This window comes from Pocillopora damicornis, chromosome 6 (assembly GCF_964200805.1).
Source record: "Pocillopora damicornis chromosome 6, jaPocDami1.2, whole genome shotgun sequence".
NCBI classification, from domain to species: domain Eukaryota; kingdom Metazoa; phylum Cnidaria; class Anthozoa; order Scleractinia; family Pocilloporidae; genus Pocillopora; species Pocillopora damicornis.
This window is the reverse complement of record NC_142675.1, coordinates 14626522-14646536: the sequence shown is the minus strand read 5'-3', so window position 1 is coordinate 14646536 and position 20015 is coordinate 14626522. Positions and strand designations below refer to the sequence as shown.

At 38.2% G+C, this 20015-nt stretch overlaps 3 protein-coding genes across 6 annotated transcripts; 2 read left to right on the top strand and 1 right to left on the bottom strand.

The window, feature by feature from the left end:
* The first annotated feature begins 237 nt into the window (after window positions 1–237).
* Window positions 238–18888, top strand: LOC149044122 (TNF receptor-associated factor 5-like). Of its 3 annotated transcripts, none has more exons than XM_089208699.1 (7): window positions 238–330; window positions 6076–6114; window positions 6271–6320; window positions 15715–16173; window positions 16687–16867; window positions 17248–17486; window positions 17983–18888. In XM_089208699.1, the coding sequence occupies exons 3-7, from the start codon at window positions 6277–6279 to the stop codon at window positions 18158–18160; spliced, it is 1101 nt and encodes a 366-aa protein (XP_089064825.1). In that variant the 5' UTR covers window positions 238–330; window positions 6076–6114; window positions 6271–6276; the 3' UTR covers window positions 18161–18888. The 3 variants fall into 3 exon arrangements, with proteins under 3 accessions (XP_089064825.1, XP_089064824.1, XP_089064823.1); XM_089208698.1 differs by lacking the exon at window positions 238–330 and adding an exon at window positions 788–891; XM_089208697.1 differs by lacking the exons at window positions 238–330; window positions 6076–6114; window positions 6271–6320 and adding an exon at window positions 13934–14756.
* Window positions 1702–7732, bottom strand: LOC149044123 (uncharacterized). Its single transcript, XM_089208715.1, has 9 exons — window positions 7587–7732; window positions 7310–7388; window positions 6758–6839; window positions 6224–6310; window positions 5811–5936; window positions 5477–5611; window positions 5168–5212; window positions 2449–2515; window positions 1702–1970 (listed from the first exon to the last, which is right to left on the bottom strand). The coding sequence occupies exons 1-9, from the start codon at window positions 7687–7689 to the stop codon at window positions 1702–1704; spliced, it is 993 nt and encodes a 330-aa protein (XP_089064841.1). The 5' UTR covers window positions 7690–7732.
* LOC113686417 (uncharacterized) lies at window positions 10975–13817 on the top strand. Of its 2 annotated transcripts, none has more exons than XM_089208690.1 (5): window positions 10975–11112; window positions 11444–11869; window positions 12123–12203; window positions 12723–12768; window positions 13058–13817. In XM_089208690.1, exons 1-5 carry the CDS (start codon window positions 11037–11039, stop codon window positions 13815–13817), a joined length of 1389 nt encoding a protein of 462 aa, XP_089064816.1. In that variant the 5' UTR covers window positions 10975–11036. The 2 variants fall into 2 exon arrangements, with proteins under 2 accessions (XP_089064816.1, XP_089064815.1); XM_089208689.1 differs by having other exon boundaries at window positions 11022–11112; window positions 12123–12407.
* Window positions 18889–20015: the final 1127 nt, after the last annotated feature.

Here is a 20015-nt window from a genome sequence, read left to right as displayed (position 1 = left end):
CTATTTCCCGTGTCTGATATTATTTTCCGAGCCTGATATTATTTCCCATGTCTGTATTTACTATCTAAATGGATTTCGACTTATCGCCGAGCCTAACAAGACTTATCGAGAATCGAGGCCTATAATAACCTACATCACTAATCGAGTGTTTGATCGAGTTTGATTAATTCCTAAATCACGAGTCGGATTATCCAGGGTTGACTCCGTCCCAGACCTCCCACGGTACACCGTTGGCTAGGGCTAGTTGTTCACTTAGTTTACAAAAACGATAAGCACCACTTCTTCGCAAGTATTGAAGCAAGCACTGATTTGGATGTTATGACTGTTGAGGTAGGGTTATGAAGTCTCTAATCGTAGTATGCACATAGAATCTAGCCACTAGTTATGTTATACCTTTGTGTAGCAAACTCTTGAACTTTGTGTACCTGGCACACGCGGTTACATAAGGTGATAATTGAAAGCCGAAACACATAAAATGTACGAATATTGTGTGCTTGTACATTAGTTTTAACCAAAAAAAATTGTCGTATTTTTCAAAAATCTAGCCTTGTACGGCTCAATGAACGTCAAACTAAATATTATGCATTTGCTGTTGCTCAGTAAATGCGTAATTTGACAGCACTATTTCATGCACGGTCTACGAAAATGCTAAATTTCGGTTATCATTCACTGTTTCCATCAGTGAACCCTTAAAACCCCCAAATTGCGACTGGCTTCTCCTTTCTGCTTACAGTATCACCCTTGGATCAAATGTAAAAGTCAAGACAATGGTGGAAATTAACTCCAATTTAAGAGGCTCCTGATTGTCAAACAAATTCTCCTTGTCTGTACTATAAGAAATGGGATCCAAGGGGATGCAAAGAAGACAGGGTACAGAATATGACTGACAATGTAAGAGTGTAAAGGGTTAACCACTTGACCAGCTCAAACTAAGCAAGGGATCAGTAACCACTCTACCGGAATTCAATGTATAAAGCCCATCTTTTATTTTAAAACAGCAAGGTTAATGACATGTTATGGGCTCTCTTTCTTTTGTATTAATGGTTGTGTATTTGAAGCAAAAAGTTGTCTTGCAAACAGAGTACAATTCAGCAGACATCAGGTAAAAATCTTAAATAAAAAGAACAACATTAAACATCATCATCAGTCAAAATATCTTAATTTACACCTGGTGCTTTGAAATCAAACTAAACAAATTATACAATGAAATTCAGTATTTTAGAGAGGTGATGATAAATTAATTCCCTACGAGTGAGATATAAAAACAATGCATTAACCCTTTAACTCCTAGAAGTGATTAACACAAAACTTCTCCCTACAATATCCATACATTATTCAGCAAACAGATAATGTGAATATTCAATCTTGTCAGGTTGAAGTTGCTATCTTGATCTAGCAGCAAGTTCTCATAACTAATTGGCAAGGAAATGAGTAGCAGCTAGAGGGGATAATTAACTATCAGATCTTGGGATTTAAAGGGTTAAGACTCTTGATTTCAGTTCATTAAATGTTGTAGCCAAAATGTGAGGGAGCAAGTTGCAGTACGACTCGTTCTCTCACATTTGTGTTGTATAACTAGCTAAGGTCCATAAAAAGTTTCCTTTTTTCAAGTTTACTTTAGCGAAAAATAGCTAAAAAATGTTTTAATGGAAATACATATATATAGATGGTCACTTGCAATAAAACCTAAGATAGATTTTCCTACTTATTAGTTTTACTTTTCTTTTTTTCTTTAGCTCTTATCCTTCTCATTTGACGTCTACTTATTTTGTTCATTTCAATGTCATCTTCTTTGGCTTTCATTTTTTTTGCATTTAAGTTTGACTTGTTGTTGTCTTCTGGTTTTCTCTTTCTTTTCCTCTTTTTGTCATCTGTGTCTTTTGATTCCCCTTTTGTTGCCTTTTTGTCCAGTTCTTTTATTCTCTTCTTCATCTTCTTAACTTTCTTTCCAATGCTCTTGTTACTATCATCTGCTAAATGGAATTTTTAAAGTATTGTTAAACTAATATGTAATTTTATTTACTTGTATTTCTTCAATCAAGTCCTGGCTATTAACCACACTATTCTTGTGGTCACCCTGATTATAGAAGTTTGAAAAACTGATGACCTGAACTTCCAAATGATGAGGACATTCTTTAATGTATACCAAAGTCAAATAATATTCCAATATTGGGAAAAAATCTTAATATTTTCTGTGTACATCTACTTGTAACTATCCAATTAGAATTGTGGAGCACATCTATTTTTCACTCTTTTTAAACAAGATGGAAAATGGGTCATTAACACCATTTTAGTGTACAATTTTATTAATTTAATTTAGTATACAAACTTTCCTGGTTACTTTACTTTCAGTAGTAATAGTGTTGTTTGCATTACTCTAAAGCATTCAAGCTAGATACGAGGTGAAAAGCACTTGCAAGGCTAGAACAAAAACCAATCAAAACATACCTCTGGTCTCAATGGTGGAATTAAGGTCTTTGTCAGTTTGTAAAGGGCCAGTTCCTTTGAATGACACCTGGAAGGAAATAGGAGAAGAGTGGAAGCATCCCTGGCTCAAAGAATCATTGATTACAGAAATAGATTATCTTCATTTGTCTTTCTCTAGGAGAATTTAACGTCCAAGTTTTGTCTAACAAATGGGAAGTTAAGACTTCTCAGCATTTCTTTCAGTTCCTTAATTCTATTTTAATATTAAAATAAAATATCTTTGAAATGATACAATACTACAACTGATAAGGATACTTAAGTGAGAAAAACACCCCTTTATTCCTAATTCAATGAAACAAGTGTAAATCTGGACTAACAGTGGCAATGGCAGAGCCCCTACCAAGGAAAACACCTTGCAACCCTGAAATAGAAGTTGCAAGCTCCGGAGTACAAATACACCTTTCACTACCAAATCTTGGAACTGCAGGTGAGACCTTGCTCTTGTCACACTACCGCACAGGAACACACCTTCAGCCTCTATAGTAGAAGTTGCAAGTTCCAGAGTACAAAAGCACCTTCTGCTGCCAAATCTAGCAATAGAACTCCAGGTGAGACCTTGCAAAGGAACACACCTTTTGCCTCTATAGTAGAAGTTGCAAGCTCCAGAGTACTTAAGCACCTTCCACCGCCAAATCTGCTAATAGAGCTTGAGGTGAGACCTCTCCCTACTTGTACCGACACAGAGGAATACACCTTCCGTCTCTATAGTAGAAGTCGCAAGCTCCAGAGTACTTGAGCACCTTCTGCCACAAAATCTACCTATAGAACTACAGGTGAGTCCTCGCCCAGGGCTGCGGAGGAACACACCCTTTGCCTCTATAGTAGAAGTTGCAAGCTCCAGAGTACAAAAGCACCTTCTGCCGCCAAATCTACTAATAGAACTCCAAGTGAGACCTCGCACTAGTTGCGGTGCCACAGAGGAAATACCTTCCGCTTCTATAGTAGAATTTGTAAGCTAATGAGTACTTGAGCACCTTCTGCTGCCAAATCTAGCTATAGAACTCCAGGTGAGACCTTGTAGAGGAACACACCTATTGCCTCTATAGTAGAAGTTGCAAGCTCCAGAGTACAAAAGCACCTTTCGCCACCAAATCTAGTTATTCAACTTTAGGTAAAACCTCGCCCTAGTTGTAGCACCACAGAGGAATACACCTTCCGTCTCTATAGTCGAAGTTGCAAGCTCCAGAGTACTTATGCACCTTCTGCCACAAAATCTACCTATAGAACTTCAGGTGAGTCCTCGCCCAGGGCTGCAGAGGAACACACCTTTGCCTCTATAGTAGAAGTTGCAAGCTCCAGAGTACAAAAGCACCTTCCGTTGCTAAATCCAGTCATAGAACTCCAGGTGAAACCTTGCAGAGGAACACGCCTTCTGCCTCTATAGTAGAAATAGCAAGCTCCAGAGTACTTGAGCACCTTCCACTGCTAAATCTAGTAATAGAACACCAGGTGAACCCCTGCCCTAGTTGTGCCGTTACAGACAAATACACCTTCTGCCTCTATAGTAGAAGTTGCAAGCTCCAGAGTACAAAAGCACCTTCCGCTGTCAAATCTAGCAATAGAGCTCTAGGTGAGACCTTGCAAAGGAACACACCATCCACCTCTATAGTACAGGTTGCAAGTTCCAGGTGCAAAAGCACCTTCCAACACTAAATCTAGCTGTAAGATTTTCTGAAATACATTGAGTTGAGGAATTTCAGGTGTGTTTTTCTCTAGTTGCAAAAGTACGTAAAGGGACAGATGTCAATGCCCTCCCTATTTCCTTTTCAGTTATCTATAAATGTGTGCATGTGAACCTATAATTAAAGCAATGCTCGCAAAATTGCTCTTGGATTTGGCATTGACAGAAAACACTGTAGATGTTCTCAACAGTAAATTAAATTTTAATCACCAAATGCATTAAAAGACTAACCAGGTAAACTTTGAAAACTGTGTGAAGGGGGAAAAAATGACCAGACGAAAAAAAAAGATGCACTTAAAAAAGTTAAAAACATAGAAAACTGGGGCATTTAAAATAACTAAACGTGCTAAATTTCTCCAATCCACTTAATCTTAAATGCAAAATCTTTACGTTCAATCTCATACTTAAACATTTTTATACACTTTCTGAAAACATCCCTTGTGTTTTCTGTCATTTAAGCACAGGTGTTCAGAAAATTCATTACTAACTGTAGATGCTTTAATAACATGAATGTTCACTATAACCTTTCAAAATATCAAGGGATGTACATTATAGGCATTAAAAGGATCTTATAAAGTAAAAGTAATCTATTATAGTATTTTATAATAATGATGTTCAATTATATTATCTTGATGAGAACATATGGAATTAGTGACTAACAATATAACCAAGATAATGGTCATCAAATTAATCAGGCTTGTGTGTGTAAGCATCTGTAGCCAAGCAGCTGCTGGCAAATCTAACCCTAGCTAAGGTTTCCTATATCACCTAATCCCAACATTTAACCAGACAAAAAAAAAGAACTGGAATAAGTCTGGCTAAAATTACACAGACAGAAAGAATTGCAATCTGCAGGCAACAGATGATACACACATATAGCGGTGTTCTGGTACATGTTATGATAAATGTGGCCATGTGGATGAAGCAGTATGAAAAGTCAGGAGAGATGAAATAGAGTGTTAAAAAGCCTCAACTTGTAAGTACAACATGTGTACTTACTTTTTCTGGGGACTCTGACATGAGTTTTTCCATTTCCTGTTCAGACTGGAAGTAAAGAAAAAACCTTCAACTCAGTTCTAGTCTGACTGGCAAAGAATGTTCAAACATGTAGTTCATTTTAGAGTGTTGCCCAACATACAGTGATTGATGAAAACTGAATATTGCTCACAAGATAACAAAGTTCTCCGAATGGTATTATCAAATAATCTGCAGTTTTTGATTGCAAAAAAAGAAACATGGGGTTTGAACCTAATTCAAGGGTTAAAAATACCACACACCAATACTTGAATTGGTTAATTGATTCAATACCTTTTCTACTAGCCGCAGCACCTCTCCAGGAGATTTAATAGCCTCTGTTAAAAATAATACTGTCCTGTTTTCCTGTGTCTCCAGGGAAAAGAACAATGGCTGCATCTGGCTACTCCCAAGCCAGTCATACACCTCCTACAAGTAGTTAATAAAAAATTGCATAATATGAGCTACATGAGGGGATGTGCAGCAGCACTTTTTAAAAGCAAATCTCCTTTCTCATGTTGTGGTGCTATTATAACTCTTATAATTTCTTAAAATATCAAAACATTTGGATTATTGTGTACATTATTTTAAAGCTGTATTTGCTTTCAAGGTTATCATGCATACTTACTTGATAGCAACCTCCTCTGTGAAACGTTCTTTTGAACAAACCACTGGGCGTGTAAACTTTAATCTTTACACCATCTTTTGGTCCTTTTCTCATCCGATTTTCTTGCAAATTGCGTATTTCTTCGGCCTGTGTCAGAAACATATTTTTTTTCCATTCATTAAATCTTAAAAGCTACTTGTATCTTGAAAAAGACAACATAATGATAGAAAATGTATACCTTTGAAATATTTTATCTATTTCTTCTTATATTATTATGTTTTTCCAGATCTTATTGAGCATGTTTGCTGGCTGTGAGAGTTGAAATGTATGTATAACCCCATTTAAGTAAGCTGCAAAAGGGTTTGCATTATATGAAAGAGTATTTTAAAGCAACACAAATACAGTCTTAATTATTTCAGATATGAAGCACTTACCATATCATTTTTGGGGAGGCTTAATTCTCTGTCTTTTCTTTCTGTAGGTTGAAATGTTGGCCTTGCTGCACCTTGTTGTTGGTTCCTCTGTTGTTAAGTAAGAACATTTTTAATTAAGATGTAGCTGATACCAAATTTAAGTCTCTAACTTTAAGTGTTATTGACAGAAATATTTGTTTGCAGCTGGTTCTAAAAAGAAATCAATTTTTTCATCATTTGGAAGAATGCAAATGTGTTCATTGATACGCTGGGATTTGTATCATTTTATTTTAATGAATTTCCTCAAATGATTTGTAATGGTTGATGCAATCAAATTCTAAATTTACTATTCAATCCTTTTCCCTTCTTGCTAACTAGTTTGGTGCATATAATTATCAAAAAACATTTAACCTGTTGCCCACTAGCCAATCAATCTATAACTTGCATGTATGAAAATAAAGGCTGTATCAACCACTGTGATAACGAAGGTTAAGGCAGAGGAAGGCTAAAGAAATCTCCTTGTTTTAAGGTAAAAATCTGTTGAAATAACCATACTTTAGAAGCATCTGCTTCCTGAGCTGCATGGAACACCTCATCTTGTTCTCTCTGCAAAGCTCGTGATTCCAAAATCTTCCTCCTAGCAGTAATCAAATATGTTTAGAGACAATTGACACATTATAGGGTAAAACAAGATAATCTTAAATAAATGCAAATTGGACACTGTAGAGAGTTTCTACACTTGCCTTTTGAGCGTTAGCCCTTCATCAGAGTGACAGGTATAGTTGATTTCAGGACTTAACAGTTTTTTCTGCGATGCAAGCTTGGTTTAATTTATTTGATTAAAACTTGATCCAAGTTATGGCCATTTTTGGGCAAAATGAACATTTCTTTCAGCCTGACAATTATGCAAGCCTGGGCTATTAAAATATGTCCAGTAAGTTGCTCAGTACTGTTGACAACAATTTTTTGAGCACTATTTTGATTACATGAGGTCTTAAATCAATTTTGTCCATGTATCAGACAAAATTGTACCATATTGTAATATCATGGTGCACATAAAATTAAAGCTTTGTCCAACAAGAAAGGGACTCCAGAAAGATCTATTACCAGTTGGCATGTGCAATTTCCACAGCTTCTGCTGCCCTTTGCACCGCTTCACTTATTTGGGAAAAGTCAAAAAAGCTCCCTGTAAAAATAACAAAAAAAAGTTAATTATAATAGCTTTAGCTTTGATTTTCTTGTTTTGTATGCACTATGAGGAAATACCCATACTTTTGCATCAAGAGAGTTCCTACAGTAACCTTCAAATTTTCAGTTAATGGCTGAGGCTTTTCCAGAATAGAAGTTATCTTAGAGTAAAGCAAAACTCAATTGAATTTTTTACCTGCATATCTCTCCACAGGTGTGGGTTGGCTTGACCCCCCCATGGATGGTGTACACAGAATAATCTGAGGCACACCAAGAGTTTGGCCACCGAGTGCCTGCATGGCTAGAAACAGAAAAAAAAAATCATTTAACTTCCTCCTTATGGTAAGACTAGCTTGGGATCTACACAATTTATGTAAAAGCTTAATATCATTTTTGGTGGTTGGTTACTGCATTTCCTTGAATAAGTGCCCATGCCCTAATAAATGTCCCCTCCTCTGAATAAAAAGCCACCCCCTGGGCCTAAATGTCAAATAAGCCCCCCCCTCTCAATTTCTTAAATTAGCAGGGATACAGGGAAAACCTGTTTTTATGGCCAATTTATTTAACCTTCAACTTCAGCAGAATCAGTAAAGAAAATTACTTCCTTTTCCTTTACTCACTTCTATTTATTTCCATTATCATTTGCTTACAGAGTTCTTTTCTGTGCATTATCTGTTCTTTTCATTTTTGTCCTATTTCCCTGCCCTTGGTAAATACTCTAGCCTTCCCAGGCTCAACTACACTATTCTCTATTCTACAGAGACCTGTAATTTCATCGATTATAAAGTTATTGGGATGCATTTGAAGAAAACAGTTGATAAATAATGACAGCTCAGTTAATACTGACTTAACATCTACATGAATAACAGTATAGCATTTTATTTTCTGTTTAAGATTTAGTTGAAATAAAGATACACTTTGTTGAAAGGAAAACTTATCTCAATTAAGCACCTTCCTTCAAATAAGCACCTCCCCTTTTAGCTGATAATTTTAAATAAGCGCCCGGGCACTTGTTCAGGGAAATACTGTAGTTCATTAGTGGCCCTATGTCATGTATGTACCTTCTTTTTCATCCATGGAATCAATGCAAGATATCCAGAAGAGGCAATCCTCGGGAAAATCTCCATTTATGACGGCATTATTCAGGTCACTGTATAACCAAAAAATAAGAAATTTGAAATGCTTAAGGAATACATAGAGTGGGAGATGTGGTAACTGAACAGTATGTATGGGTATGGATACATATGTAGAAAATAGAGATATTGAAAAACATTCCCGATACTTGTTAAAATGATAATCATAGCTACCTCAACATGTCTCTCTCTGCAGAAGAGAGAGTGTGTGAAGCCTTTAAAATCACAATCACCGCCATCTGAAGGCCTCTTTTAATGTGATAACAAAGCTAAAAGGAGAAAGAATATCTCACTGTGTAAAGCATACCTGCTTGAAAAAAGTCAGGAAAAGGCTGACCCTCTGTGGCAGTACAGACTGGGTACAGCAAGGTCCATACAAAAACAACTAAGGGACAATATTCCTCAGTATGGCTTGAGCTAGTGATGTTAGTAAGTAGATTAGTATATGGTTCTTGGAAAATATATGTTTACTTTGAATTTTTGCGGTTTTCGAGAAAAAGAAAATAATACAGCACAGCTTATGTGGGTTGACGTGTTATCTGAAACTGACGGCAATAACGGGCCAAAAAGGAAGGTAAAATTCCGCACAGCCCCACACTACATTATACGTTCAGTTCTTGGATAGAGTGACAAAAACAATACTTTACCATTGGGAAAACAGATTTGTTTTACGATAGTATGGGGCATTACGGAAATTTTACTAAAAGGAATATTTCTGTGATGTTTTGCTTTCTTGGCGAAGTTGATGGTCGAACCTCGCAAATCTGCCGCATTTGAGTCTTAACACAAATTGAAAACCCGGCATTTGAAAGGTAATTTAATTTTACATCTGACCGATTTTTAAACAATATAACCTAATCAAGATAACGCCACTAATTACGTCTATTCTTCTTCGATGAAAAGCGCTACGTTTCGGTTGTCTGCACAAGAAACAATACTTTCGAACACTGCGTACACGGGGGATTACATGATTGACAGTCGGATTGACAGGCCTGTGTGAAGTTACGCATGCTCTCTTTCTCTTTTCTAGCTTATTTGCATTTTCCCGTGCGACGTTTTTCAATGGGCGCGATTCTGTAATGTTTGTGCGGTTGTGAATAAAAGGGATAGGATTCTAAAGAAATTTTGGTGCTGCGTCGCTGGGAGAGTATAAAAGGGTAATTTAGTATCATCAACTGAGATGCAACTCAGTTGATAATACTGAATTACAATTTTGTGTGGTTATGTTAGGATGATTGTCCGGAAATTGTTGAATTTTTTTGCCGGCGTGTTTGATTAGTGACTGTTTTGTTCGTAGTGTTTTAAGTTAGCCATCAGGTTATCTTAAAATAGGGGTTTTAAGTCTTGTCAAATGAAGTTATCGTAGAATAAGGGTTTTAAGTTTTGTCAAATGAAATAAATGAGTTTAAAATAGACTTTATCTTACTAGCGCAACCCTCTCATCGATTTGCGGTGGAATCCCTGTGGAATTCACAACACAACGCGCGATTAGCGCTGCTCCAGGAACATTAGTCCAGAACAACCAGCTGATTCAGTGAATAAAAAATATTTTGCGTAGAAAAGTGGCTGAAACTAGAATTCAGTCACCATTTTCACGCTCGCCATTTTAAGTTCTAAGCTGGTGCGGTGCTGAAAGAATGTAGACCATATTTGTGGAAAACTGTCTTACTCACCTGGTCGCCGTGATTTCGGGAATTTCCCGTTTTAGGTGCGCCACCATAGCGTCTCCGCAAAGCCTCTGGTCGAACTTGACCTTTTTGCCATCTGGGGCAAGAGTTGGGTTTTGAGTTACTTGCGCAATGTCGTCCACCCAAACGAATGTTCGGTAGGGCTTCGCGCCCGGTAGCCCGCCTGCAATTTGTGAGTCCTGTGAACCAACTTGTGCATTGGGGTCAAAAATAGGCCCGATGGCTCCTACGCTGTGATCACCAGACATTTCAAGATTTGTTTGTACAGATGAAACAAGCTGTTGTAGGGAGCGAAAAGAACTTCCCTCGTTCATCTGAAAAGTAGTGCCACTTAGAGAAACACTCCTATGCTGGTATCAAATGTAACGTCAACGTCATATCCGAAATAATGATTACTGGAGGTGTCACATTTCTAATTTTTCTTTTTTCATAATTAAATGAATTTAGGATCCAAGGCTTTGCACGAGCTGGTTAACATTCTTGAGATTTTATAAAATTACACGTCAGTCATTTCCTATTCGATGAATGGATTTTATGAATATAATTTGCTTCCGTACGCCAAGTCAGAGTTACGAGTTTGTAACTCTAGGAAATCGTTGTCACTTGCAGTTAATTTCTAACAAAGAGGTGAGGCACAACAGAGAAAGACCTTTTGTTTTAATTTAATTTCACTGCGGGACGTGTGCTATGAATCTTTCACAAGGTTCCTGTTTGCTGTTAAAATTATAGAAAGCTCGAAGTACAATTGGCGATAAATTGTCGAAAAATTCAAGGGAACTATAACTGCCAGTCTCGTGGAAGGAAAACCTCTCTTTCAACGCTACGATGCGTGTAAACAAGTTTTCCTGGTATAGATTTCTTTCCTGGTGTCTTGTAATTTGCATCCTTCAACCCGCATCAGGTAGGTATCAGGCTTCTTTCCAAGAACACTTACTCAAACTCCATTGTGGTCATTATGTGAAAAGTATTCGTATTCCACTGCTTCTTCTGCGATCTACAGGGGCGCAAATTATTTTGATCGAGAAAACAAAGGACAAATGGTTAATCTCTCTCCATTGCTGTCCCAGGATTTTTTTTGTGTACGGTCAACTTTTTTTTTATACGATTAACGGTTAAAATTCGTCAATTTTTACGCCTAAAGGCAAAATTTTGTGGCCGTTTTACGGCTAACGGTTACCCCATTGAGACCCTCGGTCAATGTTGTCTTATTTAATGACATACTTCTTCTACAGTTGTTAGTCTCAATCCGGACGCGATAGAACACTTTGTGCTGGACGTTCAAGCGCTTTATTTTACAGCCCGATCTGCCATTGAGGACAGTACTTCAACTCCAGAAAGACTAACCGGCCTTTGGACTAAGTTGGAAGCCGCTGTAATGAATTTAAGAAAAATCCAATGGCATCTTATAACCACGAAACCCTGTGCTGAGGACATTTTGGCCCCATTAGTTCAAAGTCTGTCGACCATAGAAATAAGGATTGGTAAAGTTATCGAGCAGTACAGCTGCCTTGTTCCTTTTCTAAGGGAGCAGTTGTGTTACCGGGCACCTGTGACCTCAACGGAATGGGTTGGTAGACCATCCTACGTAATTACGAAGGAGCAGTTGGAAGTGATGCGGTCCTATGGTTTGTCATGGGTAGAAATAGCGAAAGCACTAGGTGAGCCGAAAATAATTTCATAATAAAGAAAATGCTCACGCGGAGTCATTCGTATTTTTTCTTTTTTTTTTTTGTCATGCCCCTTTTTTCGAGAATGGATGTGTTCTCTTTTATTTTAATTCATATTTTAAAAAGTTTTTGAACATCGATATGGCTGCTTTATATTGGCCACAGGTTGATCTATGTTTCATATTCGCCGTTATCGTGCTATAAAGGGTGTCTCATACGATTTTACCTGTAATACTTTTCGCAGGGGTCTCGATTTCAACAATATGGAGACGTCGCATCTATCATGAAATGGAAAGAAGAAAGCATTATGGAAGAAGGAAGCTAGGTATGCAAGAGCTGATAGATATAGTGGCTGAAATAAAGTCCAGAAGTGTGAATGCGGGCATCATTATGATCGAGGGTGAATTAGCGGCTCGATCCCTCTACGCTAGAAGATCTGCCATCGCAGAGGCATTAGTTCGCCATGATCCTATAGGTGCAGGCCTGCGGTGGAGAAATTTGACCCCAAGAGTTACTTATAGCGTTCCAGGTAATTTTACGTTCTGAGTTATAAAACTTTGAACCGCAAATCATAGATTTGAATAGATGTGATCAAGTGTGCTGCTTATTTCCATATTGCACCGCATGAAGTATGTGTCGCTAAGAGAATTTTTGCAGGTTTTGATGTCCATTTTTTACACGTCGACCTTAACAGAAAAGGAGCTCATGTCCGTCCAACATTACCATATCTTGAGTATGACTTTGGATATTCGTTCTCGAATAGAGCCAATTACTTTCATCATAAAATAACAAATGATCAAACCCAGGATCGTTGACTTATTAGTGTTTGAAATATATATTGTAGGCCCAAACAGCCTGTGGCACTTGGATGGCAATCACAAGCTGATACGGTAAGTAACAGACCTAAAACATACCATAAATACATTGTTTTTAGATTGCCTGCACTGTTCTACAATAATGCTTGAGGAAAATTAAAAATGATCAGAGCGGAAGACATTTACGTTCCTCATCAACAGCATTTTTTAACATGCTGTAATTCGTCTGTATTCGGGAATTAATACCTGTTACTTCTTTTAATGTATCTATGGAATTCAGTAGAGGAAAAATGCACCATATTCTACTCTTCCCCACTCATAATGTGAGTACCGTGTGAAAGGTGTTTTAAAACTCTTTTCTCAGATGGAGGTTGGTCGTGCACGGAGGAATAGACGGATATTCGAGGCTTGTTGTATTCCTCCGCTGTTCCAGCAATAATAGGGCAGCAACAGTGGCCAATTTATTCTTAGGCGCCACAACTGAATTCTCTTGGCCATCACGGGTGAGGACAGATAAGGGTGGAGAGAATGCGGAAGTTGCGCGCCTTATGGTTGAAAAACGAGGAGAAGGTCGCGGCAGCATTTTGCAAGGTAGTTCGGTCCATAACCAGAGGATAGAGAGGCTGTGGAGAGACATGCGGAAAATGGTCATGGAGTATTTCCGACTCCTCTTCTATTTCTTAGAGAGGAACAATCTTCTGAATCCGAACGACGAACTGGATCTGGCAGCTCTACATTATGTATTTATTCCACGGATTAATGAAAACCTAGAAAAGTTTAAGGTGTCCTGGAACAATCATAAGCTATCTACTGAAAAACAAAAGACTCCAAATCAGTTGTACATTCTAGGAATGCTTAATTTGTTTGGATCAGAATATACAGCGGTAAAGGACTTCTTCGAAAGCAACGTCATAGACTCTAACTATTACGGCGTAGAGGAACCGGATGTCATTGATGCAGCGTCAGAGGTGGAGGAGGCTGTCGTGGTGCCTGAAACAATGCAAAACCTTTCTAACGCGAGCTTGCAGGAGTTGCAGCTACAAGTGAATCCGTTGGAGTGGGACACCAACCACGGCATCTCGCTTTACATTCGAGCAAAAGAATTCCTCTCGCAGCAAAAGTAGCAATCGGTGAGCACGAGTTTTTTTCGCTGATGAGGGTGAAGCACGCAAAAAGTCTTCAAACCGGTTGTGCAGACCAAGCAATGTGGTCTACGATGTTGTTTTCGATGATGTCCTTTACCGCAGTTTATTTCGGTATTTCAACACATAAGGGCAGAGTGTGCAATGGTTTTACACGAGAACAAGGCGGAAATACGGACTGAAGGCGGAGCAACCAAACTTTGTTTGTGTGTGCGTTTTATTTATTTATTTTTTATTTTAGGCTCTACTTTTTAAGCAACGAACTTTTAAGCGCATTATTTTTTTCCTTTTCATGATTTGTTTTGTCTTTCGCGTACGCCTTATGCGATCGATTTCATGTTATGATAATGCCGTGCGATATATTTTGAAACCCAGACGCCAAAATATAAGAAAACGTAATAACACTTGAATAATATATCTTTAATTCGATTTTTGACAGATAGGAAAAGTGCCCCCACGGGACTCAACAGTCTTTCTTTGTAGCAGGCCACACGAACTGAGAAGTAGATTCTTAGTGTCCTTGGGGTATTCTACTGACAGAGGGTCGGTTTGAATGAATTGGCCTTTACTGAAGCCGAACTGAAGTTTAACTTAATCTTAAGTGGCTTTGTTTCACGTTCATTTAAAAAAAAATGTCCTTTACCGCAGTTTATTTCGGTATTTCAACACATAAGGGCAGAGTGTGCAATGGTTTTACTCGAGAACAAGGCGGAAATACGGACTGAAGGCGGAGCAACCAAACTTTGTTTGTCTGTGCGTTTTATTTATTTATTTTTTATTTTAGGCTCTACTTTTTAAGCAACGAACTTTTAAGCGCATTATTTTTTTCCTTTTCATGATTTGTTTTGTCTTTCGCGTACGCCTTATGGATAACATTACACCGATAACTAACTATCCAAAGGACTACGAATGTCAAGTATGGTAAGGATAGTTCATCTTTCTTTTTTTTCTCAAAAATATGGAAAATTTAATCTCCGAAAAACTCAAATCCAACCATACGTTGTGTCTTTCATCTCCTATTGCTCAAACTACTGAACAGTATGCGACAATGCCACCAAAGAAAGCGTTCTTTATGGGCAGTAGTAGCTTTCGGTAGAAAGAGTCCGATTGATTGCGAGTCAAATTGTAACAAATTCAGTAGGTCTCACCGATTTACGCTTATTTCTCTACATGCCGTGTTAACTATTTTTAAGTTCGCTCCATGTTCCACATGCCTAGGATTAGACTTTTACTGGTTTAACCCCATCTTACAACACGCCCGACCTACAACGTCAGTTCATTCAAAAAACGTGAGAGTATTTCCCACTATAGCAGCTTACAGACCACGCTGATTGTTTCGCGTTTACATGCTAACGTTGGCTAGCGCGAGGCAAGCTTACGGGTGAACTCATGCATGCATATATCAGATTTCTCAGAGCGTCATAAAATTATCTTTAGTACAGCAACCAACCAACCGATAGCATAGAAACAGTGAAAAAAAATTTAGTCTTTTGATTGGACTCTTGAGCGCGGGAAAAAAAACCATAAAAATTTAAATGTATGGAATTTAGAACGCCATCAGTTCAAGCCACTCCCCTAAACCTCGTACGGGTAAAGGTAGATTTTTGAGGAATCTTTCGATTGAGTTTCAAAAGTAATCTGGGATCTGGGATTGTTTTGGGTCCGAATTCCCTTCGCGATTTTCATAAATGACACGCACACCATCGTCTCAGCCAACCCTATTCAAAACTAAACCTATTCACGAGTCGGTCGCATTTTCCCGCGTTTCCGGTAGTTTTATTTTTTTCTTTGCGTCCTCTGATTAACTCTCGTGAATTCCTTTGATTCTCTTTTGCGAAAACTCAGAGCAGTCGAAATCCATGTTTTCTTTGTGCTTTAGTGATACCCTGATGCTGGAGCCAATTATTTTGCCGGACTGCGGCCACACGTTCTGCAAAACTTGTATTAGTAGGGTGCAACAAAACCCAACTACCAGCCATTGCCCCCTTTGTAAAAAGCCTATATGGAGCTCCACACAACTGAAGACAAACTTCACCCTCAAAAAGCTTGTAGAGAAGATCGAGGTAAAATGTACAGCGTGCAACGAGAGGGGGAGCATCGAAGTGGTAGCACGGCACACCTGCCCCGATGCCCTCGTATCCTGTTCTAATAGGGGCTGCCAACGCAGCATTAAAAGAAAGGATGAGCCGACCCATAAGGAGGAATGCCTCTACGCAGTCATCTCGTGTGAACAATGCCACCAGAATACCACCGTGGCCAACAAGGAACTTCATCTTGAAAAGACTTGCATAAGGGGAGAAATCCGTTGCCCTCTAAAATGCAGGAAGCGTCCGAGAAGGTGTGGTCACAAAGCGTTGTACATTATCATTTCAAACTTAAAATGAAATTCTCTTTACGTGCGTAAAAGAAAGCATCTGGTGTGGGTATGCAGTTTCTTATATTAGGTCTTTTATATTTGATTTTTTAAGCCCATGTAGACCATACTAGCATGTACGACTTTGAAAATTGTCACTGAGTTCAAGGTTTTCTTTATCTTTCCCAAGTGTACTCAAAGCTTACTGTATATAATTTTTATAGAAATATCATCTTTAAATATATAAATCTCGTGAACTTTGGAAAGCTTCCCTTCAATTTGCTCCTCCGTCCAAGATTAAAATTGATCCAAAATTAGCCCCAAAAGTTTACTTTGCGACTCAAACGCAGTGTTATTGGGAAAATATCCATGACTTGGCTTGTCTTATTATAATCCTTGTCAAACAAATACAAAATATGAGTTGAGCTGAACAGATGCGAGTTCTTTTCCTCGTTAGTAGATGCATTCATGTAACTTTAACCTTTTGTTTACTCTTAGGATGGAGTTGCAAACCCATCTGCTTGTCTGCGAGGAGAGGCAGCGACAATGTAGAGTCAATGGATGCCAATTTGCTGGCAATTTTAAGGAGATGGAGCAACATAACAAGGACCAAGCAGAAAAGCACGTGTCACTGCTGACAGAGATGGGTGAAAAGCTCTTAGACGTATTACTTAAAAAGGTAAGGCTGACCGAGGCCAATGCTCCTTAATGTTTTCCCCTTCCGATCTTTAATTGTTACTTAATAGCTAGTGTGCACGTCGCTGCGTGTCCACAGATTTTTTAACAGTTCTACAAAACTTTGAACAGATTTCTGCTTTAAAAATCATCAGTCGAGACTGAAAAAGTTGACTGAGTAGATGGTCCTCTTGTTTCCTTTAGAATACGATCTCACAAGGATGATATAAAAATATACTATTTGAGGCAGATTTGGGGATGAAGTGCGGGGGAGGGGGAGTGGTCGAACATTTTTTTTAACGCTGTTCAGCTTACAATAATCGCCCAGTGAATTTTCCTTTCACTTTACTCATTATGACGCTGATTTGATTTCCAACACAACAGGACACGAATGACTTGACCAAGACAAAAATGGCACTCGGAGGTTTCTGTTGGTCCATCTTTAACTTCAAACAAATGGCAGCAGATATGCTACAAGCCGGAAACACTGCAGAACCGATGGCCAGCGGAGTTTACGAATTTGAAGAGTGTAGTTGGAGGATGCTGCTGTACGTACGTCGCACAAAGTGCAAGTTATTCTTGCAGTTGCACCGAGCCGTTCATCCTGTACGAGCTTCATTCAGGTAAATCATATCACCCCCTTGATTACGGATTGGTTACTCTTGCTAAACCCTATACCTATAAGGTTAACCTGTACAAGCTATCAACCTTCTACAAAATGAATCGGCTGAATCAAAATAACGCATGCTTAGTAACTCTAATCGGTCATATCTGAGTAGATAGCTCCAAAACCTAAGAATCTGTAAAGGGAAATAACTAAAACTTCTTTCTCTTTGTTTTTCCTCTTTTCTGTTGTGTTGTTGGTGTTTTTGGTTTTTTTTTATGTTTTTTTTGGGTGTGTGTGTTTGTGTGTGACTGTAAATATATGAAAATCATATATGTGAACTACGGTTAAAGAAATGAAAATGAAAGAGAACATCGCAGTAATAAATACTTCTCAAGCAGCAGTGAAAAAAAGACCTAAGTAGTGCTCATTACTGCGATGTTCGCTTTCATTTTCACTGTCTGTGCGTGTGTTGAGATAAGAAAAAAAATTAACCTCTTAAAAATTTGTTTTAGAATTGTCATCGGGCTGGCAAACCCAGTAGTCATTGAGCTGGAGCCAGATCTTCGCCTGCGGGAAGGGGAGACCTTCGGGACTGAGGTTGCCCTGGCAAAACTGGAACGAGAGGCAGAAAAGAACTCCGGCTGGCTTTTTATGGAAATATTTATTGAAAGGTTTTCTTTTTCTTTGTAAATGTTTAGTCGTGAAGTGAAGATATGACACACTGTTACCTTAAGTTGAGTGACTGCGATGCAGTGTTCTCTCAGACTGATGTACATCAAAATGAAAGCTTTTTCTATGACTGTCCGCATCGTTAGAGTGAATATTTCTGAACCAGCGAAATAGTATATTGTGAATTTTCAAATTAGCTAGGAATAACCTTTTTTGTGTGACCGACAAAGAATCCTCAGATAACGTTTAATATTTCCACGTAGCTATAGCTAAGCGAGTATGACGTTAGCGAGAAAAGAAAAAAAATACAGCGCACGTGAAAACACTGCATCATAACCATAAACATGGTTTAGTTATTCTTCTTTTTGTAATAAATAAAGAGACAGTTTCGTTGAGATGGTCAAACTATACGTTAGGCTAGAAGAGTTCCATTGCCTTTTTAAAATTGCTTGAGCCAAATTTGAATCATAGGCTGACGACTTTTGACGTTGTGTTAAACTTATAAATAAGATAGACAAGACCATAGCTGTGGCGTAACAGATAATTTCATTCTTTTTTGGGCGTTTCCCCGATCCGTTCGCATTTTTCAATTTAGTTCCTTTCGGTTTTATATTAGCATCGTTTTAAAAAGCTTTTATTTACCTTTTTCTCATACATTTAATGCAAGAAGATCAAGTTTTTTGTTTTTAATCGGATGTGATTAGTCATGTGCACAACATTTAGTGAATAATAAATTGTTGCGGCAGAATGGCTGTGGAATCTTTTGGTTTGGTTTCATCTTACTTTACAAGTTTCCTTGCTCTTAAACTTCCCTTTACGAAAAAATATCTACCACTGTAAACCTTCTTTTTCCCTCAAATGTTGCTGATTTTCTCTATAAGGTGGCTTTCCGGTTCTACTAGCATGTTATTAAAGCACGAGCTGATTATTGTCGTATGTTGTAGCGTTAAAACATTCATGAAAAGTTTGTTATAACTTTTCCAGATATACTTTCATTTGGAGAATCCGTCAGATATTGTACGATAACTTAACAAACTGTGATGATAGTGTCAAAATTTTGCCAAAATCGCCATGAATACCAAAACAGGGGTTTGTTCATTTATTGCGAGGAAGTAGAGAAATGCTTCCTTAATTTGGTCTTAATCAATACCCTTATGCTAATGGTACATTTTTTAATTGTACAATATACACGAAGTTAAAGGAGAAGACTAACTGCAGTCTTTTTTATTGATATACAGTTTTTATTACCTTTCTAAAACTATCCTAACCTTGTACCGTGAGAAGTCTGGGTAGGAGAGTACTCTGCGGTTATCAGAGTCGGCGATTGAGAAAATTATCAGGCTCCGGCAATGAGACAAATTTCGGACTCGACGATTGTAACGAATAATTTAAGGACTCGAGCATTAATAGTAAATACAGACATGGGAAATAATATCAGGCTCGGAAAATAATATCAGACACGGGAAATAGCAGACAATGAGGAGGTCTGAAAGAGGCCAACAATAACGGACCCTGTTAATTGATTTCCGACACGAAAATAAATTTTTCGATAGGGAAAATACCCAGACTGAATTTTGAACGGTATGTTACGCCATAAACAAATGCATTCTAAATTCTTCCAAACACATCAATGACACCGCAGATTACACCAACACAAAAGAAACCAAAACTTGCAAGTTCCGACAGAAGAACACATGCCCACTTAACGGAAACTGCTTCCAATCATCTCTAATCTACCAAGCCACCGTCACACGCAAGGACAACAGCACCACTGTAACATATATCGGACTCACAGAAAACGACTTCAAGACTAGATACAGAAACCACTCTGCATCATTCCGTCAAACAAAACTCTGCATGAAACTCTACCGAACTC